Source organism: Nematolebias whitei, chromosome 18 (assembly GCF_014905685.2).
Source record: "Nematolebias whitei isolate Nwh7 chromosome 18, NemWhi1, whole genome shotgun sequence".
Lineage (NCBI taxonomy): Eukaryota > Metazoa > Chordata > Actinopteri > Cyprinodontiformes > Rivulidae > Nematolebias > Nematolebias whitei.
This window is the reverse complement of record NC_056515.1, coordinates 8,123,784-8,151,368: the sequence shown is the minus strand read 5'-3', so window position 1 is coordinate 8,151,368 and position 27,585 is coordinate 8,123,784. Positions and strand designations below refer to the sequence as shown.

Genomic DNA, 27,585 nt, shown 5'->3' with positions numbered 1-27,585 from the left:
GGGGAAATGAATCTGTGGGAATCAGATTCAGGGATAAGGATAAGTCCGTGATACAGAATGAGCTTGACCTTTAATCCGTGATCCAAAAAACAGTCAGAAGGGAAAGGCAGAGTTCATACCGTGAAGTCAGTTGTTCAGCAGAAGTATCCAGTACGTGATCCAAAAAGAGAGTCAAAAAACAAGAGCATGAGTCGGTACCTGATCAGATGAGCAAAAGCAGACGAGGGCTGAGGCAAAAGCGTGGTCGTGGTCAAGGCAAGGGTCATGAACGTGATGAGTCAATCAATGGAATGCTGGAAAGTCTACTGCTGATGAGACAGGATAGAGAATCTGGCCCAGACTGAGAGGAATGAGTGAACTTAAGTACTGACTGGACCAGGTGGTGGAGCTGTGGGATAATGAGCGGTGACAGGTGACATGAGTTGAGTGATTACTGAGTGTGCAGCATGACAGAGGAGCTGACAGAGAGCAGAGCTATGACAAGTAGCGGTTTATTTCAGTATATATATATATATATGTATAAAAGGCGTTTAAACCCTTCCCACACTCTTACAATATTCTAAACAATGTTTCTAAACTCTAAATGCTCTAAAAGAGCACAGAATGTCATTATTTTAGCTCCCTGCCTCATCTGCTCTTTGCTACCAGCAAACACTCTCGGCCAAGCCCACTTCTCTGCTCTGCACGGAGAACAGCTGATCAGCTGCAGCAGGAAGTTTATCCTGCAGTGTGGGCTGCACAAATGTGCAGCAGGTGCTAAATAATTAAAAATAATCTATTTTAAATAAATATTCCATGCCAATAGTGCGGCTCATCCATCAATCATTGTCATGTCCACTCGTATTTTGAAAAACCGCGATAGAGCGAGTCCGCGATAAACGAACTGTGAAGAGGTGAGGAACTACTGTACATCTACAACTGATTCGCTTTTGAAGTGAACCAAATTTAAGATGACTGCCAAAGTCAACTGCCCTTAAAACCACAAATATGACTATAATTCAGTCAATTTTCCAAATATTGAACTAGAATTTGGTGTACTAGCAGCTGAGAAGAGATGTTTCAATAACAGATATTCTTTCTTCCAGAATGAATACAAGCACTTTGGTATGGCTAATTGTCAATATTGAGTACCGATACCAGGTTGTTAAGGAAAAATTAGACAATGACTTTTAAAAGACATTTCTTTTATTAAGAATATTTCTTAAGATCACCTGTGTTAATCTTAAATAGCTCTACACTATGTTTTTTTGTTGTCTTAAATGACTTGCAAAGTGAAAGAGGAAATTACATCATCCAGTATAAAAGTGGTGAAAAGTGGTACATAAAAGTATCAGGGTGTTTCTATGAGTACAAGTACGAGCACTTGAACCTGATATCATCCCTATGCGATGATATACCAGTGTCGGCATCAGCATGTAGCTGCAACATCTACCAGGTCAAATTAAATGTTCCTAAATTTATTATTAGCTTGTATTATGAATATTACAGTAATAGCACACAAATACTACGTCTTACTGCTTTGAGCTTGCAGAGAAGTGAAGCAGTGACGTCTTAGCAATGACAAAATGTTGTTAAAAGGTGTTTAATGGAGCCTGAAAAGTCACTTACTCATAGTAATGACAATATGCCCCAATGAGCTTTTCTCCCGTGCATGACCCTGCACTGGTTTGGTGTGGTTGTATAAGCACAAATGGGGCAGATGTTAGATTAGAGGAAAACAAAGACAGACTGCAATGTTATACTAAATTAATATTTGTACTATGTAGAGCTGGACAATAATTCGATATTGATATATCTCGCGATATACTTTTATTCAATAACAATGATATGAATTTTAAGCACATTTTCGATATTTCGATAGGATTACAGCGTTTTCTGTTCGGGTTGAAGTGGCCACTTCAGTTTCAACCCGGACAGAAAAAGGTGCGACACAACTACGTAAGTGCGTGGTGACGTAACGTTACGCAGAGCTCAAGTCCAGAAGGCGTTAGTGGTAGCAGGCTAAGCTAGGCTAATCTCCAACACGCGTTAAGTTTTTGCTTCAAAAAGAGTGCCCATGATCGTCAGAATGTGACTGAACAAGCTTTCACAAGCGAAGAGAAAGCAGATGACATCACTGATAAGAGAGAAAAGACTAATTCGCTGGTTTGGAAGTGGTTCGGCTTTTTAAGATCCGATAAACTGCAGGTTTCAGTCAGTGTGCTGCAAAATGTGACGGAGAGTCGTTCTAACTAGCGGTTGGAACATCTAACTTGTTCCACTTGACAGAATATGCTGAGTCACAAGATGAAGCACAATAAGTTTGAGCCAACGTGTCCCTGAAACACCCCCAGCGCTGCATGTTTTTTGTTTGTTTGTTTGTTTGTTTTTATCATTTATTCATTCATTCAAAATAAAAGAAATTCATCAGAAAGAAAAAAAAAACATTGAATGAAAAGGTTGCAGAAAGATGAAAAAAATTATTCTCTGCCCCTAATTTAAAAAATACAAAATAACTACAAACAAACAACAACCTTGACTTGAACCATCTCCAAACTGAAAACAAAAAAACTTCAGGTATCCTTCACCTTGTACTAAACCTTTCCAACAACTTTAACATCTTTTTAAACATATAAATTGTTTTAGAAATTTTTATGGTGATATCAAGGCAATTCCATAATCCTGTTCCCTGAATTACAACACAGCTCCGTCAGACTAGTTCTAAATGGAGGCTTTACAAACATTTACATTCCCTTAAGGTTATTTTTTACAAATTTTAATTGAATATTTGGGGCTAATATTTTTATGAGCTTTATGCATGACTTGTAAAATACTATCCATCCATCCATCCATTATCTTTACCCGCTTATTCCATTTTGGGTCACGGGGGTCACTGGTGCCCATGTCCAGCAATCACTGTGCGAGGGGCGGGGTACACCCTGGACATGTCGCAAGTCCATCACAGGGCCACATAGAGACAAACAACCATTCACTCTCTCACTCACACCTAGGGACAATTTAGAGTTACCAATCAGCCTAACATGCATGTTTTTGGTCTGTGGGAGGAAACCGGAGTACCTGGAGAAAACCCACGCATGCACGGAGAGAACATGCAAACTCCACCCAGAAAGGCCCCTGGACCGGGGTTTGAACCAGGGACCTGTTCGCTGAGAGGCAGCAGCTCTACCAGTTGCGCCACCGTGCTGCCCTGTAAAATACTATATTCAAACAAATCATAACATTTTAATAATTTCAATTTATGAAATAATATATTTGTTGGGTGACCATAGCGCTTCAAAATACTAATAATTCTTATAGCTCTTTTTTGTAAAAATAAAAATAGGATTTGTAATTGTTTTGCATGCTTTTCCCCAAACTTCATTACAATAGATTAAATATGGAACAATTATTACATTATACAATATATACAAAGCTTTGTCATTCAAAAACTCTTTTTTTTTTTTTTTTTTTAACAAATAGGATGGCTAAAAGAAAAAGGTAACACAAAAACAGCTAGATTCTAAGGCGAATGTAGAAAACTAAAAACAGGAACATGTCTGCATTGGTCCCTGCCAGGAGTCCAACAGATTCTTAAAGCCACTTAGAGAGGTCATGGTCGAGAGCTTCAATTGTTTTTGTAAGGTATTCCAGGAAACAGGAGCGGAGTAGGAGAAGGCCCTCTTGCCTAGTTCAGTCCTCATTGAGGGAACACTGCAGGTAATAATGTCCTGAGAGTGCACACCGTAGCTGCACTTACGCAGAGACATGTAGGAGGAGATGTATGAAGACAGCAGACCAAGAAGTAATTTAAAGATGAAAATGTACCAGTGGGAGAGTCTGCGTGAAGTTAATGATGACCAGTTAACCAGTGAATACAGGGTGCAGTGGTGGGTACGATAATCACAGCCAGTTATGAATCTTAGTGCACCATGATAGACAGCATCCAACATCTGCAGGGTGCTTGTAGGAGCGTTCATGTAAATAATGTCACCGTAATAATACAGTAATTCAGTTGATTGTTATTTTTATTTTTAAGTATTTTACATGAGATTTCCATGTCAGCTTCTCATCAATAACGAGACCCAAAAAGTTTATTTCATTAACAACGAATTTCAATGCTGACAATTTTAAAGTTGTTGTTTAAAGTCAAAACTAATAATATTGACAAAGTTGAGAATTTTATGTTAATTTGACAGTGATTTCATTTTTTTTGAAGGTTAAATACAAATAAAAGGTGAACATTAATTTATTTGTATAGTTTTGTAGTTTTTCTGAGGCTTTTATATTGTTTATATCGATGTCAAATTATATCGTTATCGACCGAAATTATGAGATATATCGTGATAAAAGTTTTGGCCATATTGTCCAACCCTAGTACTATGTAATATTGTTTGTGATGTTCATGCTGCTGCTCGGCGTATTGTTTTTGTACTACTAGTGCTTAGTGTATATTTAGTTAAAGTTTTTCTTAGTTCATATCTTAGATCTTATTACTGTTTTTCTTTTACATTTCATTGTTGGATGTAACTGGGACCCTGTGTACATAATTTTGTTCTGCCACATGCAACACATGTGGTGTGCATGACAAATAAAACCTGACTCTGAATCTCATTTTTGTGAAAAGTGAGGAGAAAAAAGTCACTAGATAATGATGTGAACAAACTCCTGAACATAAAGCAACATGGCCAAATACAGCAAGTGTGTGGAGAAACCTTGAGTAGGTTTGTATGTGCACTATTCCAGGCATAGAAACAAAATTATCTTTAATAAAGGTCTGGTGGTCTAAGCAGTTAAAGAAATAAAAGCCTGGAGCTTTATGATGAAACGGTAATTATATTTAAAAGAATAGCAGATTACAAATGGAGATTGGTGCTAGTATTTCAAAGATATCCCAAGAAAACAATCAGTGTCTCAAACCAGCATGGCACCCTCATGATTAATTTTTAAAACAGGTTTTGCTTTACTTTCAGCTAAAAGAGGGAGAGATAATGCCCTTGTTAAGGGATACTTTAGGATTAATCTTTGTTTGGTATTGAAGTAAGGGGTCAAAAGTTCATTTAATTACAATGTGTGCTTTGTGGGCAGTAATGAAGCCCAAGTGAAATGTCAACAGCTCTCCAGCTTTATGAAGCAGTTCAGCTTCTGCTGCTTTGTTTGAGTTATGAAGCTGCTAGGATAGCTTTACAACAGATTGCATTACATTACATTACCCCATTGTGCAGCTCGAAAAACTACAAGGCCTAGCATTTTTTGAAGCAATGCCTAATGCAACCTTTCCTGTCAAAATATTAAACTAAGATCATTTTAAGAGACTGAGTTGAAGTTAAACCATCCCTCCCTCCCTCCCTCCCAGGTCATGGGGGCAGCAGCTTGAGCAGGGAGGTCCAGACATCTCTTTCCACAACAACCTCTTCCAGCTCTTCTGGGAGGATTCCAAGGCGTTCCCAGGCCAACCAAGAGACATAGTCTCTCCAGCGTGTCCTGGGTCTTCCCTAGGGTCTCTTCCCTGTCAGACATGCCCAAAACACCTCCCTAGAGAGGCACCCAGGAAGCATCCTTACCAGATGCCCCAACAACCTCAACTGGCTCCTCTTAATGTGGAGGAGCAGTAGTTCTACTGAGTCTCTCCTGATAACTTAACTAAACTTCTCACCCTATCTCTAAGGGAGAGTCCAGCTACCCTGCAGAGGAAACTCATTTCAACCTCCTGTGTCCACAATCTCATTCTTTCAGTCACTACAAACAGTTCGTGACCATAGGTGAGGGTAGGAGCGTAGAAGGTAAACAGAGAGCTTTGCCTTACAGCTCAGCTCTCTCTTCACCACAGTGGACTGGTACAGAGTCCGCAATACTGCAGACGCTGCACCAATCCGTCTGTCAATCTCGCGCTCCATTCTTCTGAAGGAAATGACACGAAAATTGTCATGAAATCTGTTAGCACGCAGCAAATGTGTGAAGGATAGCTCTCAGCTACTACCACACAAAATTCTAGCTCAAAATGTGTAAAACTAACAGGGTCTCCAGCGTTTCATGAAAACTAAATTCTCTGAATTTTCCCTGAGTAAAACCTAAAATTCCAGGAGATATTCAAGTCACATGAAATGCTCTAAATTTAGCGTCTTAGGAGACGAGAAGAGTCACATTCAGAGATGACGGTAAGCAGGGGTTCAAATAAAAAAATTTCTTCACAGAATCTGGCTGTCTGCCAAAATCTCTGATTGTCTGCAACCTTTGCTCAAGAAAAAGTAATTTAATAATATATTGCACTATATACAAAGTTTACTATATACAAATGTTCTCAGTCAGTCAGCTTGTATTTTCCAAGCTACTGAGCGGCCGACTCTTTCAGCATCTACTCGAGTGGAACTTCCTCATCATTGGACTTTGTAAGAGAGGCCCTCGCACCGTATTTAAGGCAGAGATTAAAGCAGAAAAAAAATCTTCTGACTGAAAATTTTCTACACTTATTGGTTACCCACACATTTGTTATAATTCATCTTTTATTGTTATTTTATTATAAAAACTAAAGCAGAAGACACAGTCCCCTCTCTCGCCATGAGAGACACATCAGGCTGAACGTGCTCCTGCAGCGGCACCGTCTCCTTTGAGGAAGTTTAGTCACGCGTGCAAATTGGACATGTCTGTACGATGATGATAATGCTCCAAAGATATTAACATTTATTACAAAGTTAGCTTTTAGATACCAAGATCCCTGGGAGGTCGGGGCATGGTCCGAGAGGAGTGGGTAGTGGTGTTTCAGTTCTCGTATCTACTCCAGCTGCAGTGAATTTATCACGCGAGAACACGTTTAATAATTCATTATATATCATCACTTTGGAAAATAGTACAGGAAACTCTGATTGGTGCTCTCACCTGCAGTGTGTCTCTGAGTTAGGAACACTGCACACCTGCCGTGTATCAGACAGCATGACCCGCCCTGCTCTGCTCTGCTCTGATTGGGTAAAACTATGACTGTGCTTCTCTTTATTTGTTAAAAGCAGTGTCAGTTTAATCCCTGCATCATCATTAGATTAAATGGATTAATTATTTTTTTTTTTTTTAAACAGAAAAACACCCACCCACCTCCCAACCTTTTTTGACAGTTGACGAATATCTGTTGTGGTGACAGAACCATGTCTATTTCATTTTGTTGTCCACTGAACAACCTCTAGGCAAGATCTGGCTGTCCGAGACGAAAATAGTTGTCTCGGACAAATAAAAACCACTGAGTAAGTGTACTTTACTGCCTTTGGTACGTGCATACAATAATCACAATTTATTTAATTCAACATTTATTTATACAGATTAGTTCTCATTGAGCCTCGAGGACTCATTTACAAGAGACCTGTTAATTAATTAAACATTTAATTGCATTGTATAACATCAGATACTAAAAAGCCACCGTAGCCATTCAGTAAGGATACATGTAATATGTACACCGTAGAAGCAGAACAAGGACTCAATGATACCAGAATACACACATATGTCAAAATCTCAAAAAGATCTTTAGTTAGCAGACCAGTGTTCAAATAACCTGAGTTTTCCCTGTCTGGAAATGTGAAAGTCATTTTCCAGGTTTTCCCTGATTTCCAGAGTTGCAGGGAACTCTGACAAACTGAGGTATAACCAGTTTCTATGTTTGATAAAGTTGCTTAGCTGTGGCGACCATCTTGAATAAGTTTGATCTAGAGGTTTGTTCACACAAAAACAAACAACCACGCATAGGAACGCAATAGCAGGCAAACAATTTTTTACCTTTGGCTTTTGGAGGTGGTAGATATGAAAGCACCATTGTTTGGAGTAATGGACAGTGTTGTCTGCTGCCACTCACGCTAAAGTTTTACATAAAGCCATTGTGTGATCTGTTAACGTTCAGAGTACGTTCTGAGCTACTACCACACAAAACTTTATCTTTATACCTGTACAACTGGCTCAGTTATATTAAGTTATGTTTGATAAAGTCAATCAGGTGTGCCAGCGATCTTGAAAAAGAATTAGCTGTACATGTACATATAATGATTAAAATCTGTTCAGTGGTTTGTGAGATCATTTATTTTGTATGGAGATATTTTATAAACAGACTCGGACAACAGCAAGACTGATTGACTTCACAGTGGGAAATAAAGAAGGCTTAAGTAGGAGCAGCGTTTGTAGGGGACACACTACGAGTGTAAGATGTGATCGTATCCTGTTGACCTTGAACTCTCTAAGTGACTTCAAACATCTGCCAAATTCATGGCAGAAACCACCGCAGACATGTTCCTGTTTTTAGTTTTCTACATCGCTTTATAATGAAGCTGTTTTGTTTCGTTTTTTAATATAATTTTCTTCCATTTATTTTTCAGTTTATATGTTTTTTTTTATGATTGTCTACTGTTGTCATGATTCTTTGTTAAAACAGGTCTCTCTTGTAAATGAGTCCTCGAGTCTTAATGAGACTAACCTGTAGAAATAAAGATTGAATGAAAAAATACAGGAAGTTTAATCAAAACTTTGAAGACTTTGTCTTATTTCAGATCAGGATCAATGACCTACCTTAAGGTCCCTGTAAACGACAAAGCGGTTGTGCATATGCTCCAGACCCAAGATGATTTCAGTTGCGTAGAAACGCATTTCTTTTTCACTGAACACGCCATGCTGAGAGAGGTGGTAATGCAGGTCTCCCCCTGGAAATACACACATGTAACAGTAGTTACATGTAGAGCAGTGGTTTTCAATTTGTGGGGAGCAATTACTCCTAATTTTATTTTATTTTTTTCCAGTGCTAATTTCAAAATACTGTAATAATCAATATCACAACATGGCTTCAAATAAAATACTGCATGGAATTTTTTAATGAACTCAGTGACAGTGCAGCCACAAGTCTTGAATTAAATAATTAATAAAATGAAATAAAAATAAAAAACAGTGGTACACTGATGTCCACTGATGCTGGGGATTTGAGTAGTGAATGTTTGTGGTTTTTGAAATGAGTTCAAGTTTATTTTACACTGAAATGGAACAGGGAATTACATTTTAATATATTTGGTGCAAGATATTCAAACAGGTAAGAGTTAGACTGTGTACAAGAAGAGAGTTTGGGGTGGGGGGGGGGGTGTCACTGATGAGAGGGGGGAGCAGTTGCAATAGTGGAGCCTGGGGATGCCAATGACAGCTTTGGCTGCTATATATTAATCCTCAGCCACCCCAGTCATTGGAGGAAACTATACTTAAGCAATATGAAAACTAGAAAGCATGGTTTCCTAAAATGATGGGGCAGCCATCTTGGATTTTAATGTAACAAATTTCCAATAATAACCTTTGTTACTCTCCCCATCACAGCCTCTCATCATTAAAGGCACTGAGGTAGAGATGGCTGACAGCTAGGAATGCGCAATATAAACGGTATATGGTAGAAACGATAGAAATGTAGCCTACGATAGAGATCGTTGGTTACGTACTGTAACCCCAGATTCTATGAGTATGAGTAGCCCTTTAAGGCTGTCGCTTGGTGGGTTTACCCGTTATGCGTAGCATTGCACTGAAAAAATTTAGTCCATGCCCACCTGCTGTGTGGGCCCTACCCGGTCCGTATAAATTACGTGAAGAGCGGGAAATCGGCTCCCAAAATAGCTTTTTCTTCAGCCATTTAGGAGCCAGTGAGGCCCGACGCTTAAAGGGCTATGCTTATACTCATAGAATCTGGGATTACAGTACGTAACCAACGTTCTATTTCGTATAAGCTTCGCCCTTTAAGGTTGTCGCTTGGTGGGTTAAGGGCGAAGCAGATGTGGTCCTCGCCTCACTGGGTCCATTCGAACACCGTATGAAGCAGAAGCTTGTCCAAAAAACGTCTTGTCACTCAGCTCACCATGTGCGTAACTACGCATTGCGTAATTATGTGAGCCATGCACAGACGCATGTTGCGTAATTATGTGAGCCATGCACAGACGCATGTTGTGTAACTATGCATTCATGGCTGAACAGTTTAGACAGATTAATAATAACAAATGAACTGATTATTAATCAAATGAACTGATTGGTAACAATAGTCATGAACCGATTAGTGACAATAGAACCAAAATAACAGACACAACTTGTGACTGATAACACATCTCACACTGTGAAGCATGCAGACAGATGTGAGCTTAAACAGAGTTCCATGAAAACAACAATATTCATTCTGTTAGAGCACTAAGGACAGAATGTGTCATGGAACGGGCCGTCACATCACGTAGATAAGAGCGAATGAATGAGCAGGGTGTTGACCACGTGGCCGCAGTGCAGATGTCCTGCATTGTCATACCATTATGCAAGGCAGTCGAAGATGCGATATCCCTGGTCGAGTGCGCCCTGAGGTTGACAGGGGGCTCTAAATCTGATGCTCTGTAGGCTTCAGAAATGGCCTCACACAGCCAGTGTGAAAAGCGCTGGGTGGATAACGAGCGACCTGCAGATGCATCTCTATAATGCACAAACAAATGTTGAGTTTGGCGCATTACAGCTGTGTAACGATATGTAACACGTCACCGCCCGCACCGGACAGAGAAGATGGAAAGATACTTCTTCTTCTGATCTGTGGGGAGGAGGGAAAACCCCTCCAACGATATCGCTCTTGATTTAAAAGAGCTTGTGATGTTTTTAGGCATAAAAGCTGGGTTTGGTCTTAAATCAGCTGAGCTGCCGTCAGCCTGAATTCTAAGACATGACGGAGCGACAGAGATGGCAGATAAATCACTCACCCTCTTAGCGGATGTTAAAGCCAGCAGCAGGGCTGTTTTAAGAGACAAGAATTTAAGTGGAACCTGATCCATATGCTCAAATGGAGCTTGATCAGGGCTCGCAGGACCAGCATTAAATCCCACTGTGAAACAAGTGGGCGTGAAACAGGCCTGCGTCTCTATACACCTTTTAGAAACCGCTTCATCAGCGGGTGATTAAAAGCTGTTCTGTCTCCGAACCCTTCGTGGCAGGAAGAGATGGCTGCAGCGTACGTTTTAATCGTGCTGACAGCCAACTTCCTGTCCATCACCTGTGTAGAAAAAGACAGCACGCCGCCTAATGGACATGAGGTGGCCTCTACACCTTTCTCTGTACACCAGCGCTGAAAAAACTGTCCACTTTGATGTGTACAGCGCTGTGGTAGATGCAGCACGTGAATCCTGGATTGTGCGCACTACATCCTGTGGGAGACCCATCCTCTCTAAGCGGATCCGCTCAGCGGCCAGACCCACAGGTGCTGGCCTATTTCTGGGTAACTCCTGATCGCTCCTCCTGCCTGGAGGAGAGCGTCCTCTCTCCACGGCAGTTTCCAAGGGTGCCCCGACAGTAGACGTTGCAGGACTGGGAACCATGGTAAGTTCACGCGCTCGGGGGCCACCAGGAGAGCTGTCAATCACTCTTCCTGAACTCGGTTCAGGAACCGTAAAATCAGAGGAGGTGGAGGAAACGCGTACAGAAGCATTTTGGGCCATGGGCTGGGGGCAAACGCATCCACCCCCAGCGGTGGTTCGTCTCGCGGGCTCAGGGAAAACCATAGTTGACACTGAACGTTCTCTCGTGTCGCAAACAGGTCCACAGCTGCTTTGCCAAATTTCTGCCACGTCTGAGTCATCAGGTCTGGATGGAGAGTCCAGTCCCTGTGACGTGGGCCGCCCCTGGACATCACATCTGCCCCTTTGTTCAGAACACCGGGTATGTAAACTACTCTGATAGAGAGCAGATTTTGGTGAGCCCAATACAGTAGCTTTCGCGCAATGTGTAACATCTGGGCAGAGCGCATACCCCCCTGCTGGTTTATGTACGCAGCAGTCACCTTGTTGTCTGTGTGAATCAACACCTGTTGATTCTGTAGCACGGGAGCAAAGTGCTGAATTACATTCAGCACAGTGAAACACTCCAAAACATTTATGTGGTCTGATGTGTGATGGGGCCACAGCGCCCCTACTGCTTGAGATAGGCATGTCCCCCCCCAGCCTGACAGCGACGCGTCCGTGAAGACTGACACGTGTGACGTGGGTCTGCTGATGGGGGTTCACTCCAACAGAACCAGGGTGTTTCCCCAGTGTCGGAGGTCTGCTCTCACGGAGGGAGGAACAGTGATCATCCGTCTCTTTTGTTTTACTGGATCCACACGCAGACGCACAAACCATCTCTGGTGGCGTCTCATGTGTAATAAACCCAGCGGGACCACTGTGTGAGCTGATGACATCATTCCTACCAGCTTCATGACGGAGACGGCTGTTACCACTCTGCCAGGTCTTAAGTGGCGGAGCTGGTCTTTTAAAATGTCGATTCTCGTTTGTGATAAACGAGCCTTCATGGTGGTTGAATTTAACTCCACTCCTAGATAAACAATTGTCTGGGCCGGGAAAATCGAGCTTTTCTTCCAATTTATGGCGAAGCCCAGATTTAACAGGTGTGATGTCAACGCCTGCATCACTGCTTCCTGTCTGGAGCGTGACAGCAGCAGCAGGTCGTCCAGGTAAAACAAAACTCTCATCCCTGCACCGTGTAACGGATGCAGGGCTGTCTCCACACACTTTGAGAACGTACGAGGCGCGAGGGAATACCCAAACGGCAGCCTGTTGTACTGATACTTCATCCCCTGAAAGGAGAAACGCAAGAATTTTCTGTGTTTTGGGATGATCGGTATGTGAAAACAAGCATCTTTTAGGTCGACGGAAAACAAACCAGTCGTTTCTCTGGATGTTGTCCAACAGCTGTCTGGTTGTCAACATGTTAAACGGTCTGTCCATGATCGCCTTGTTGAAAGCTGGCAGATCCAAAATCGGTCTCATCCCTCCGGTCCGTTTGGGAACCAGGAAATAACGTGAGTAAAACCCTGTGTTTTCCTCTCCGTTGGGAACCCTGGAGATTACTTTTTTTATCAGAAGCTCTTGGACTTCTGCATTTAGGGATGAGATTTGGTCTGGTGATGACAGGACCGTCTCTAAAACTCCTCCGAAAGGAGGGGGTCGGGTTGCAAACTGTAACGTGTAACCTTTGCATAACACCCTGTCCATCCATCTGTCCGGCGAGCATGTTTTTAGCTACTCCGCGTAACGTTCGTGGAGTGGACGTGCGTTTAAGTGATGTGTCATGTTTTGTACAGATGTCACCAGTCTGCCGCCTCGACTGCCGTCATGTGTCGCGGGAATGTTTTCCGCGTGACCCAAGGCGAGGCTTCCTCGAAAAGGCTCTGAAGGCGCCCGTGCGCAGCGTTCGGACCGCAGACCAACCTTCATGTACAGGTGGGCCGGTGTGTGCTGAGGCGAAGCGTGTCAGCTGATGACGCCGTGGGACTGCGCGTTCGACGTCGCTGTGCGAACGTTGAGAGGCAGAGAGCGTGACTTCATCTACGCCGTGCTCTTGGAGTGAAGGCTGCGAGCCCCGCGGGAGCACACGTTTTCTCTGGAGGGACACACGCCGCTCGCTGGAGGGACGCGCGCCGCTCTTGCTGGAGGCGAGACTCGTCACCGGGTTCGTTCAGCTGTCTCATGCTTATGCTGCCGTGAGCGGCCAAGCGCTGAGACGCGGTGGGTGAAGGCTGCCCGCGTCGCGGCCGCACGCGTTTGCTTCGGTGAGACGTGTGTTGCTCTTGCTGAGAAACGAGGACCTTCACCAGACCCAGCCTGCGGTCCCACGTTTATACCGATGTGAGCCCGTGAGCGCTGGGGAGCTGTGTGTGCACCATCAACAACGCAGCGCCGTTTGGATGAAGGCTGTTTGCATCGCACGAGTGCGCGTTTGACACCACTTGGGTGAGGATCGTGCAGCTCGGGTTGACAACGAGTTATTTTGCTTACCATCGTGTCGTGTGAGCGTCTCGTCATGTCTTGGAGCGACGGTGAGTTTTAAAAAAAACTTTATTTAAGGACACCGGCTCGTTATGTGTGGAGGATGTGTGCGCAGCCGCTGTGAGTTCATCCGAGCTTACAGACTGGCTAGAAACAGACACTTGATCATTGAAAGATGATTTATTTCAACTTTCGTGTCACTTTTACACACACCCTCCGCAGACCGTCATTTTTAAAATCTTCTCCCCCTTGAGCTCTGCAATTTGTTTGCCCAGAGCGCTGTCTGCAGGCGATCTCTGGGGAAACGCTGAACTGCTGGTTGCCGGGATGAAGAGGGCTGGTCTCTGACGGGTGGGGCTGGTGGTGGAGCTGAGCGAGACGACGCCACCGCAGCCGTGGAACGTCGTAGTTCCTGCCTCTGCTCACGACAGTCTCTCCAGCGGGCCGGGGGGCGGGATGAGCTGCGCGGCTTGATGAGGTGGCGCACAGCCTCTGACACCTTCTCCGACTGCTTCGAGTTCGCCAGCATAGCTTGGAAATTGATCCCGAACAGCGCGTCCGCTGTGATGGGGCCCTCCATCAGGTCTTTGTGCAGTTTCTCCGGCAGCGAGGGGGAGTGATGGAGCTAGGTGGATCATTGAATCATTGTCATCCACGCTGCAATCCTGGACAGGCAAACCATACAAGAGGCACACATATTGAGGATGGCGTCGGCTGCCTTACAGAGGGAGCTCTGTGTCTCCTCAGGCAGGTCTGCGGCCTCCAGCCTCTTGGACATGCTATATGTTAGCAGCGCCACGTTGTTGTTAGCTGCGGCTGCCTGAAAAGCACATTGATGGGCTCGATTGGAAAGCGTGGTCACCGTCTGGTCGTGCTTCCTAGGAGGGACGAGACGCTGCTCCAACCTGGACAGCTTCGCTCCGAAAGCTTCCGCGAGGCTTGGCTCAAGGGGGGGGGTACTGAGGGATAGCCCCGCTCGGTGAACCCCTCCACTCTGGTGATGGGTGCGGACTGTGGAGACCGGCTCCCCCAATCTACCAGGAAAGAACCGTCTGGGGCCTCGCCCGTAGGACGTCCTTTTGGAACACGAGGCCATATGGATCAAGATGGTGAGCCGGAATGGAACCCAGTAAACAACCTTCCCGCCGGATCATCCGAACTGGCGGGAAAGGCGTGGGACGTAGAAAAAAGGGGTCCCTTCATGTCAGCCGCCTCCTGGGTTACGCTGGGCAACCCCTGAGGGCGCCGTCGGCCGGGAGCAGTGTGATCGCCGATGCGAAACGAGGTGGGATGGGGTGAGCATTCACTCAGCCCCTCTCCACCGACACTACGCTCTCCAGGAGGGAATGAGCAGCGGGGGGCTGCAGCTGAGCACGCCTGTCCTGGAGGAACCATCCGATTCGCTCCGAGGGTCGGCGATAAGAGGAAAATTACAAGATGGCGTTGTCCAGCGTGTAGTGACCTGTCACTGAGAAATATTCCTCGGCGCTTACCTTGAAATAAGACTGCTCATCAGCTTCTCCTCGGGGAGGAGAACTCACCGGACAACCGGAGGTCGACTGCCGGGCCAAGCATCCTTAACAAAGGTTGGTCATCTACACAATTTTCCTTCTTTGTTCTTCTGACAGTGCTATTAGCTCGCTGAAGAAAAAATGGGAGCCGATTTCCCGCTCTTAACGTAATTTATACGGACCAGGTAGGGCCCACACAGCAGGTGGGCGTGGACTAAATTTTTTCAGTGCAATGCTACGCATAACGGGATAAACCCACCAAGCGACAGCCTTAAAGGGCGAAGCTTATACGAAATAGAACTGTCTTGTACCCGTTAACCGCAGTAATGCTGTGTTTGATGTAAAATCAGAGTTGTCAGTTTAATCGTTACTTTTTTTGTTGAAAACTGTGCGTAAGCGGTGTTCAAGTGTAAAAATCAGAATTGTCAGATGTAATCGTTAATTTTTTTTTAGTTGAAAACTGTGCGCAAGTGGCGTTAAAGTCTTTTCTTCGAGAGCTATGTAGCAAAGCTACAAGCTAACTATGCCCGGCTTGCCGTAGTGTTGCCGTATTTTGACGCATGCGCAAAACGCTGTGTTCCATCGAAAGTTTTTTTTTTCCATCGTAAGTTAAAGTAAACGTTGGTCAGCTTTAGAGAAACCTGCTCTCTAATCTGTGAAAAGAACGCTGTGTTGTGTGATTTTACTGTGAGACCCTCTGGTCAAAGCCACAGTCATTTTGTGTCAGCTCGCCATTAAAGCAGAAGGAGTCGCCAACTAGAGGTTTGGAGGATGAAGTGTTTCAGTGTAAAATGCTGCTCTGTTGCTGTTCATTTCCTAAGTAAGACTGGAAAATGTGAACAACATATTCTTTTGTTTAAAACATATGACTAAAACTACATTTTATATATTTTGCACTGTTTTGCACTACAAGCAAGAAGCCTAATACTTTATTTGTTTATTATTTAAAAACTCTCTGGACCTAGAAGTGGCATTTTCTTAATTCAAAATATACGATGGCAAAAGGACACCCTGTGCTTTTTGAAAAATTCCTATTAAGTTTTATACCCAAAACATATCGCGATATATATCGTTATCGCCACCCTTCACAATACATATCGTGATATGAATTTTATGCCATATCGCACATTCCTACTGACAGCCATAGATTCTTGGGATTGCAGGTTACATTGGACCTGAGCTGGTCCATCAACACCACAGCCACAGTGAAAAAAGCCCAGCAAAGGCTTTACTTCATTAGGCTGCTCAGGAAAGTGGGTCTGAACCAGTGCCCTCTTACCCAGGTCTATAGAGAACTGATAGAGTATCCTAACCACGGGCATCTGGTATAAGAACACCACACAAGCAGAAAGGAAGGCACTGCAAAGAGTCATAAAGACTGTGGAGAGGATCACAGGGACAAAACTTCCTTCCATGGACTCGATGTATGAACAGCGCTGTTGGAAAAAAAGCAGCTGGAATCATCAAGGACTCACTCCACCCAGCTTACTCTTATCAGACACAAAAAATGTTCATATAACCTGAGACATCATCACCCATACCCATACAAGTTTTTTTTAATAGCTGTTTTCCTTGCCTCAGGCAGACTGATGGCAAAACAAAACCACTGAATCTGGTGCAATAACCCAACTTCACGTCACTTACAAGAGTCAGTGGAGTCTGAACAGTGAAGAGACAGTGGTAGAGCGTTCCAAAGCCTCGGGCCACCACCATTTCAGGTGGTGCTCGGTCTCATTGGACATTCTTGTATCATTTAAGAAAATTCATTAAATACAATAAAAAGAGGATCAACCAAAACTGAACCTTGAAATACCCCACAAGACAATGGTGCTGTTTTAGAGTAAACCTGGTTCATAAAAACTTTAAGAGCTTTTGGATAAATAAGAAGTGAAACAATTTAACACAACACCAGAAATGCCAAACAAGTCTCTCAGTCTATTAATTAGTCCCATATGATCCACAGTGTCGAAGGCTTCAAAAGATAAGCCCAATAAAACAAGCACAGTGAAATTTCTAGTCAGCTGCCATCAACAAGTCACTTGAAACGTTTAATAACTCTGTCTCTGTGGAGTGAAATTTACAAAAATCAGACTGAAAAGTGTCAAAAACGTCTTTTTCCTCCAAAAAGTGTTTCAGTTGTTCTGCTACAGCCTTCTCAAGAATCTCTGACCAAAATGGTAATTTAGAGATAGGTCTGTAGCTAACAGGAAGAGAAGAATTCAAAGGAGCCTTTTTTTTTAGCAATGGGCAAACAACAGCGTTTTTAAAGAAGCAAGGCACAGTGCCAGAGCAAAGAGAAAAATGTACCTGTTTTATAACACATCAGTCAAAAACATCCATGAAAAAGATGTTGGAAGGACATCAAGGAGGACAGAAGATAGTTTAATTTTACTCAACAGTGCTGTGATGTCCTGTATTGACACTGGAGTGAAAACAAACTAACAAAAATCTTCCTTGACTTTTTTCTCTTCAAAGCGGCCCGAACACTCTGTTGTAGACCTGATGGGGGCCTGGAAATTCTTTTTCTATCCAAGGGGGGAGCAGCATTGAGAACTATGTCGAGCATGGACTCAATCCAGTAAAAAAAAAAAAAGTTTAATCTCTCAGAGGGGAATAAGTTGTGCCATCCTTCCTTTACTTCAGTAGTCTCTAACCTAATGAGTATTGACTGGTTGTATTTATAGCTCAGCTGAGAACTATACTCAGCTCTGTCAAATTTAAAAGAGTGACTCAGCCTCAGGGCCAGATCCTGTAGGAGGAAATGCCAGCAGTGAGGTGCAGCTCAGAGGGTGTTGGGTGTTAGGAGGTCTAAACGAGGCAGGTCACTCCGACACAGAGCTTAATCAGTGAGGTCAAAATCTCATCAACGCTCTGAATCTCTGGAGAGGAGGAACGACCCGAGTGGCCGACGACAAGCTGAATAATCCAATCATTCTGTCTGCGGTTGAAGCAAATGAGGAAGGAGTTTAATCAGAGGTGGGTGAAGCTGGGCGGGTGGGCCTACCGTTCATGAGGTCCAGGATGAAGCACAGTTTGTCGGGAGTGTGGAAGGCATACGTCATACACACAATGAACGGGCAGTCCTACAAAAAGAACAGAAAAACAAAGAGAACATGAGTATGTCTCAGCAGAAGCTTTTCAGAAACATTAACAGTTCAATCACATTGTGTTGTAATACAAATGAAGTATCCAGATCTATACAGAAGAAGGCCTGTCGCAATAAACAATGCATAAATTAATCACATTATAAATTAAAATTATCAACCTCATTTTTGTTTAGCGGCTTTATCGTTTTTTCGTGTCCATCTCTTTCTACTGAAGACACGGGTTCAACTCCGGTGTTCTTCACTGACCCCTCCCTTTCTCTTTAAAATTTGTTTTAATGATCCAAAATCACGTTTTGGATTGTTAAAAGCAGCCAAGCTGAGAAGCTAAGCTACGAGCTAAGCTAACAGGCCGACCTCAAGGAAAAAACCTCTGTCTTGTCTTGAAGCTCCAAAATTCACAGTTGAAACCTGTGCCTTTGTGTAAAAAGCTATTTTTCTCTGCAAAAAGAAGTTGAAAACTTGTTTACTGATTTTTTTTAATTGAAAGCTTTGTGTGAAAAATGCTATGCTAAAGAGCTCAAACCACCCCGAGCGTCTGCCATTTTGAGAACCGAAGAGAGACAGTCCCATGTCACGTCAAGGGGTCTCCCTCCCATTTTTCTTAGAGAGATGCTGCTCGCTCCCTCACTATCCATCCTTCGGTTCAAACAGTCTTATACTGCCATCCAGTGGACAAAAAAGTACTACACTCAAAACAAATTAAACATTTCTTCTTAAATTTGACAATAATTACTAATTATTGTCAAATTTCAAACAATATCATAAGTTATCGCAATAATTTTTGAGAAAATTAATAGCCCAGCAAAATTCGTTATCGTGACTGACCTATACAGAAGTAAAGAAACATGTTAAAAAGATTACACATTAATGCTTTTATGTACCAAAAGAATAAAAATATTAACATAGCTCATTCTGCTAAAGCATCTTTTTGTCTTTTGGCATTAAAACACAAAGACTAAACACAAAGTTTATTTAGGGCAGTGATTCTCAACTGATGGGTTGTGGTCTTAGCTGGGTCATGGAGCCATTTAAAAATGTTGAGAAAACATTAACATTCTGACTGTTCAGTCTTATGGTTAATGCTTGAATAAGTGACAGATCACCGTTATATATTTCATTTGTGGGTACTCAGCTAAAGCTGCAGTCATTTTTTAAACGTCTGAATTATAACTTCTTTCATATTTGTGCATGGAAGAGCTGCTGAATTTCTGAAAAACAAATAAAGCTAGTGAAGTTTTTATTTAAAAAAAAATGCAGCTAACTTAGGGTTAAAAAGGGAATATTTTCCTCTCTAGCAACACCAGCAACACTGCTTGTCATTTAGTTTTTTTTGTTGCAGTATTCCACTATATCAGGTTTAAATGGAAACTTCTTTTCATTCAGTCAATTTGATGAAAACTTTCCTGAATTTGGGTCAACCCATGTCATACCCATAAATGGAAGTATGCAGACCGGGTGATAGAGTTAATATGAGATTAAAATGAAAGCGTATTATCAAGTATGACACCCAGACTCTTTACCTGAGGGGAAGGAAGAACATGGGAGTTGTCAATATTGATGGAAAAACTTTGCGATTTGGTTAAAGTGGAGACTGTGCCAACAAGTAAAACTTCTGTTTTCTTACTGTTGAGTTTAAGAAAATTTGAGGAAAACCATGATCTAATTTCCATAAGACAGTCCGATAGGGAGGAAGGTGGAAGAGATGAATTGGGTTTTGAGGAAATGTAGAGCTGGGTGTCATCTGCGTAACAGTGAAAATTGACATTATGTTTCCGGAATATGTGGCCAAGAGGGAGCATATAAATAATAAATAAAAGGGGCCCTAATACAGAACCCTGGGGCACATCTGCAGCAACGGGAAACAAACTTGAGGAATGGGTTTTAAATTGAATAAACTGAGTGCGGCCTGAAAGATATGAATTAAACCAAGCAAGTGGAGTATCACTGATGCCAATGGATGCTAGTCTGTTCAGGAGGATATTATGAGAAAAAGTGTCAAATGCCGCACTGAGATCAAGGAGGATGAGAATGTTGAGGAGACCAGAATCAGCTGCCATCAAAAGGTCATTGGTGATTCTTAATAAAGCTGTTTCAGTACTGTAGTGGGGGCGGAAACCAGACTGGAATTGTTCGTAAAAATTATGTTTATTGAGGTGTGAGTGGAGCTGAGAGGCAACAACTTTCTCAAGGATTTTAGAAATAAAAGGAAGATTAGATATTGGTTGAAGGTTATCACAATTATTAGGATCTGAACCAGGCTTTTTTAGAATTGGAGTGACAGAAGCTGTTTTCAGAGATGAAGGAACAATTCCAGTATTAAGGGAAGAGTGAATGAAAGTGGTTATGAGAGGAACCAATGTGGGGAGACAAGCTTTAACTAACACTGTGGGAAGAGGGTCAAGCTGGCAGGTGGATGATTTTGATTTATGAATAATATTTGTTACGTCAGATATGGAAGGAAGAGTGAAACTTGAGAGTAAATGACAGGAGGGCAGCGGGGAAAACAGGGGGTCAGCTTCAGTGTTAGCAGCTCTTACAGGGTTAAGTTGTTGGTGGATATTGGAAATTTTGTCAGTGAAAAAGGACATGAGTGAGTTGCAAAAGTCAGCAGAGTACATGTGGGAGGGAAATGAGTCCGGAGGCTTAGTAATTTTGGCAAACAGTGAAAACAGAGACTTGGAGTTACCTTCGTTAGAACTGATTAAACCAGAGTAGTATGCAGATTTAGATGAGACAATGCAGTCCTTATAAAACAAAATATAATTGTTATACATTTCTTTGTGTATAGTGAGTCCAGTTTTTTTGAACAGGCGTTCCAGTTGGCGTCCCTTGGCTTTGAGAAGACGCAGGTTGAACGTAAACCATGGTGCTGAGCGAGAAAATGAAACAGATCTGTGTTTGAGTGGAGCAAATGTGTTAAGAAGGTTTTGGAGGTTGACATTATAGTAGGAAGTGAGTTCATCAGGGGTTGAAGAGCAGTGACTAGATGGAAGGTCATATATAGCAGATGAGAAACTGTCAGTATCAATATCATTAATTTTCCTAAATGTAATGTCACGAGGAGTACAAGTTTTCAAAGCTATTATATTTACATCAAAAGAAATAAACATATGATCAGAAGTGGGAAACAGAATGGCTTTGCAGTGAGTAGGGGTGACACCAGAACAACAAACCAAATCCAGAATATGACCTTTAGAATGAGTAGGGAATTTGATGTATTGCTGGAGTCCAAAACTATCCAGACAGGAAGTCAAATCTCTGGTGAGAAGGTTATTGTCATTGTCCATGTGAATATTAAAGTCACCAACAATAATCATATTGGGAGAGAGAACAGAAAGATGAGTGAGAAGAGCAGCAAAGTCATACAAAAAAATCCTTATTTGGCTTCGGTGGTCGATAAACAGTACATAAAATAATAGGAGTAGATCCAGGGAGCTGAGATGCATTGTATTCAAATGAGTGGAAGAGGGGGGCAGAGACAGGGAGGACTTTCCAGTGCTTCCGATGAATTATCGCGAGACCACCGCCCCTCCCTGAGTTGCGGGGGCGACAGATGTAAACAAACTCAGGTGGGGTAAACTTGTTGAGAGAAACAAAGTCGTTGGGCTGTTGCCATGTTTCAGTCAAGCAAAGAAAGTCCAACTTACGGTCGAGAAGGAGATTCTGGATGAGATGTCCCTTTCCAGTGAGAGAGCGGACATTTAAAAGACCGAAGTTTATGTTGGAGTTGCGATGCTTGACGATAGTGTTAGCCGACCTAGCCAGGTGGGCTAACACACTGCGGTTGACAGTCCTGTCAGAATTACGGGGAGGACGACGAGTTCTGGACCAAAAGGATTCTACTGAGTCAGTGTCTCCAAATCACAAAAATAGCAGCCGGTGAGCAGCGGCAGCCAGACGCGCCAGCGTTCACTCGATTGCTGACAATCCTACTGATGACATATGAGGCCCTGGAAGAGTCTGCCTGTTCAACACTGACACCAGTTTACACAAGTATTAATCTGCCTTGGTAATCTTTCTGTTTTGTTGCTTTCAAACTGGGAATTTAAATGGATTGTTCATTTGAATAAATTTAGTAAATATTCACTTTGCAAAACTTGTTCCTGCCTGACCAAATGAGAAACAACTGGTCTCGTAGCTCACCCCTGTACTGACTAAGGACAGCATGATTCTCTCGTTGAGCGCCAGTGTCTCCCCCTGCTTCATCTTGATCCTCTTCTTGTCCAAACACTTCATGGCATACCTGACATCCAAACAACAAAAAACAATCATTATTACTAATTTAAACACAATAAATAAAGCATAATTTAAAAAAAAGTTAGGTTTATTTGTTTCAAAAGTTTTCATACAGTGTTGTCTTACATTTTCCCAGTGTCAGCCTTCCTGCAGCCATACACTTCCCCAAAGCCACCCCTGCCAATGATTCGATGTACGCTGAAATCATTCATTGTTAGCTGAGGAGAAACAAAGTGGAGAGCAAACGTTAGCAAAGGCAAAACGCGAAGGAATCCTGTAGAGGACTTTCACACCAAGATGTTTACAACTGATTTGCTGCTTTAGAGCTGACTGCTGAGACCTGTATGTTAAGTTTGTACAATATTTTTTCTGTTTTTATCCAGTGTTCAGAATTTATGACAAAAATAGTTGTAGTTATCTAAATAATCCAAGAGTATTGCAGAACAATCCGTTTTAAAGTGGAACGCTCATAGTAACGTAACAGAAGCAATGAAAGATTCCAGGATTTGTTGTCAGGATTATCCCGATGTCTGGATTAAAAGCTGCTTCAATCCACAGTGAGTCATCAAGAACTCATTCCAGCTCAGTAACTTCTCACTCCGTATGACCAAATGTTTTCACTCACTGATCGGTGTGGGCAAGAAATTAAGTGAAACCAAAAGCTACCATTGTTTTCTTTCTCTTCCTGTTTCTAAATTCCTTTCTTTGGCAGCAGACACTAATTTTTAGACAAGGTGTAAAGATGCTGCCAGAGCCAAAGTTTACAGAAAATGGAAAACTATTAGTTTTCTTTGCACTATGAATATTAAAACAGAGTAACATGACAAGGCAGCATGGGAGCAGATCATAGAGAAAAATCATTTACCGAGTCCTGACAGCAGCAGTCTGAATACCATCTCAACCAACTGTGGCAGTCAAACAATGACTTGAACAGTTTTACCATTCTGAAGTGGATTTCTGTGTTAACTTATAAATCAATCATATCTAACCCGTTTGTAGACGATACATTGAATAGCCTCCATTTGGAGACAGATTTACAATATTTTAAGTCCAGCAGAACTGATGAGCTAACAGCTAGCCTAAACGCAGCTAAGGCAAGCGGTACACTGATGTCCCTCGTCTCAGAGGGATTTGAATAGTAAATGTTTGCAGTTTTTGAGATGAGTGTTTTTCTGGACTGTAATTAAACAGGGAATGCAAGTACACCTTAATGTAATTTAAAGACCGCTGAGACTGTTGAAACTTTTAAATCTCTGCCCAAGACTCCAGTTTTCCTTGGCATTTGATCCATGCAGTGTCTGAGAACCAGTTAGAGCTGATTTTTATTGTTGTCTATTTTATTGTTACCTTTATGTTTTTTTGAGAGACACAATATGTATTTATTACTCTTTTTAATCTGACTTAACTGTAAAGCACTTTGGTCAGCTTTTGTTGTTTGTATGTTATAGAAATAAACTAGCATTGACGTTAATGTTTTCCATACAAAGTATTCAAGAGGGTAGGAGTTGCACTGTGGAGAAGAACTGAGGGAGTTGTTGGAATTTTTCACAGTAATAACTGACAGATTCTGTCAAGTGGAGGGAGCAACGTTATCTATGACTAGGTGCAATGATGGAGTCGGAGGGTGGCCAATGGTGGCCTTAACCACCTTAGATTAATCTTTGGCCACCCCATTGGCTACCCCCAATTAGAGTTGCATTCGGGCCCAAAAATTCCGACCCAATCTGGCCCCACCCTGTAGTCGTCATTTCCGAAACCCACCAGACCAATTAACAGTAATTACAGGTCCAAGTCATCATTTCCGAAACCCACCCGACCAATTAACAGTAATTACAGGTCCAAACATGGAAACACGCCCCCCCCCCCGAACATTTTTAATTAAGCTTTGACTGTTTATATTGTTATTAACGGTCGGTGAACACACGCAGCTAAGGGGGAAAAAGATCGGAGCTGAGGGGTTGTTGGGTTGTTTGTCCTTTCATGGCCGTCCAAGCTCATTAAATCTCTGCTTCTGCTGCATTCTGCATTATTCAGACAAGGACCCTGCTCTGACATGTCGGATATTTTGGGATCTCACCTGTTTGGGTCGTCAGATGCGTGCGTCCGCTGAGTACAGCGGCTGAACGAACGTCCATTTGGGCTTTGATGGATCGCTGCCTGGCAGTACATTCCCATCTGAAGCTTAACTGAACTTTCTTTTACCTCTTTCAAGGCCGGTAAGTGCGCAGTCAAATGGCAAGCCATGTTGACATATAATTGGATAGTCAGCCGCGTGCGTCTGCTGATGCAATCAAAAGCCTGACATAGACCCGGCCCAAACATTATTATGGCCCGGCCCAAATCCAGGTTCCGGGTTCGGGTTAGAAATGACAGTTCTACCCCCAGTTCCCCTTCTTCGCTCCAAGGTGATGGATCTTTGGTTATTTGCAAACTCAAATAACTGCAGCAACCACAACATTTTACAGGATTGCCCTCATATTTCAGCCAATTTAACTTTGTAATGGGAAAACGGGGATTGGAACTTAGTATTTTTCTGAATGATCTTTTTAAATGCCCCAATCCCTTTGGGAACTGTAGCTCCAAATCTTCAAAAACTACTATACTGATGGGAAAAAAAAAAAAACAAAGATCAGAGGGGTGGATGTAACAGTCTTAAGACTCTTTTTATTACCGACATCCTTTGCTTCACAGAACACCTGCTGTTCATTAAATAACTGTTAAAAAAAAAAAGTACAGAAGATGCTGTCTGACAAGAAATATCCCGATGTGGATCAAAGGAGATGAAGTACGGGTGCGAAAGCAACCTCCAAAGCTAATACTTACGTGTATGTTGAGTTCCACATTCTTCCATTGGCAAAAACGGGAAAATTTGTCACTGAGAACAAAAATCAAATAAAAAAGGATAAAACCTGCATGAGGTAAAGTGAAATATTGAAACACAATTTCAATTTGTATATTGTCCCACCTCTCAATGAACTTCTGGAAGATATTGCCTCTCAAGCTGTCACAGATCTCCTCAATGTATGGCTGCACACGCACACATATACATGTTTGCATTACGACAAAAAATAATAAATACAAACATCATTACAAAAAATATACCAACATATTTCTCTTATCTTTTATGGGATCAAATCACAACAAGTGTTAATTTATTTATTTCATGTTTATACGTAAAATAAGTGTTTAGTAACAAACAGTACACCCTTGACTTTATCACCTAAACTCATGATCAATACTGGTCCTCAACTGGCTTTTAGTCCATAAAGACACAAAATATAGCAAAATTTAGTCAGATACGGAATCAAAAGCAGATTAAGTAGTAAGACAAAAACATTTTTGAAAATATATCAAGGCTGCCAATAATGCTACTGCCCAAAATCCCAAATTTCTTTCAAAAAGTTCAATCTTTATATGGGATTTACTTTAATATGCCCGGATGACAAACCACCTATCTTTTGATATATAAAGTGTATAAGAAATACAAAAAGACCCCAAATCAAATGAAATGTTATAGATGCTGCAAGTGGCTCATTAAAGTTTCAATGCTAACCACATAACAGTGTCTGTTATACCGTGAGATGTTCTTATGACAGGCAGACACAAATGTGAATGGGACCTCGAACCTACAATCACTCAGCAAAAACAATCACTGATGCTGAAAATATTCCTGAAGTATAAAGAGCAGAAGTTTCTGGGCATGCATTTCTTTTTCTCTGTGTCCACATGTTTTAAGTAAAAAATGTAGCAAAGTAAAAAGATCCTCAATTTCAAATTGAAAGGAACTCTAAACTCAGATCCAATGGACGGTAAGAAGTGTAGATATGTGCACTCAGAGGGTTTGGAAAAAAATAGGTCGTACAGCAGTGAAAGACGTGTGAAAGGATACAAAATGGATACGTTTCGATGTTCAAACTGTATTAGAAGGGATACAAATTGTGGGTATGGGATTTTCCATCCATCCATTTTCTTCCGCTTATCTGGGGTCGGGTCGCGGGGGTAGCAGCCTAAGTAGGGAGGCCCAGACTTCCCTCTCCCCAGCCACTTGGGCCAGCTCTTCCGGGGGAATCCTGAGGCGTTCCCAGGCCAGCCGAGAAACATAGTCCCTCCAGCGTGTCCTGGGTCTTCCTCTGGGCCTCCTTCCGGTGAGACGTGTCCAGAACATCTCACCAGGGAGGCGCCCAGGAGGCATCCTAAACAGATGCCCAAGCCACCTCAACTGGCTCCTCTCGACGTGGAGAAGCAGCGGCTCTACTCTGAGTCCCTCCCAGATGATTGAGCTTCTCACCCTCTCTCTAAGGGAGAGCCCAGACACCCTGCGGAGAAAACTCATTACGGCCGCTTGTATCCGAGATCTCATTCTTTTGGTCACAACCCAAAGCTCGTGACCATAGATGAGGGTAGGATCATAGAATGATCGGTAAATTGAGAGCTTCGCCTTTTGACTCAGCTCTCTCTTCACCACGACAGAGCGGTACAGCGCCCGCTTCACTGCAGACGCTGCACCTATCCGCCTATCGATCTCACGCTCCATTTTTCTCTCATTCGTGAACAAGACCCCAAGATACTTGAATTCATCCACTTCGGTACGACCTCCTCCCTGACCCAGAGAGGGCACTCTTCCCTTTTCCGGCTCAAGACCATGGCCTCGGATTTGGAGGAACTGATCTTCATTCCGGCCGCGTCGCATTCGGCTGCAAACCCGAACCGCTCCAGCGAAAGCTGTAGATCACGATCTGATGAAGCCAATAAGACCACATCATCTGCAAAAAGCAGACACGCAATCCTAAGGCCACCAAAACAGATCCCCTCAACACCTTGGTTGCGCCTAGAAATTCTGTCCATAAAAGTTATGAACAGAATCTGTGACAAAGGGCAACCTTGGCGGAGTCCAACTCTCACCGGGAACAAGCTCGACTTACTGCCGGCGATGCGGACCAGGCTCTGACACTGGTCATACAGGGACGTAAGAGC

The 27,585-nt window shown here is 42.7% G+C and overlaps 1 protein-coding gene across 1 annotated transcript in view; it reads right to left on the bottom strand.

Moving 5' to 3' along the window:
- grk3 (G protein-coupled receptor kinase 3) overlaps positions 1-27,585 on the bottom strand; it is a gene marked incomplete at its 5' end in the record, with an annotated part of 191,892 nt that overhangs the window by 53,934 nt on the left and 110,373 nt on the right. The window contains 6 exon segments of the mRNA XM_037692311.1: positions 8,515-8,645; positions 18,273-18,351; positions 22,519-22,618; positions 22,738-22,829; positions 25,435-25,486; positions 25,577-25,638. Coding sequence (XP_037548239.1) covers positions 8,515-8,645; positions 18,273-18,351; positions 22,519-22,618; positions 22,738-22,829; positions 25,435-25,486; positions 25,577-25,638 — 516 coding nt within the window.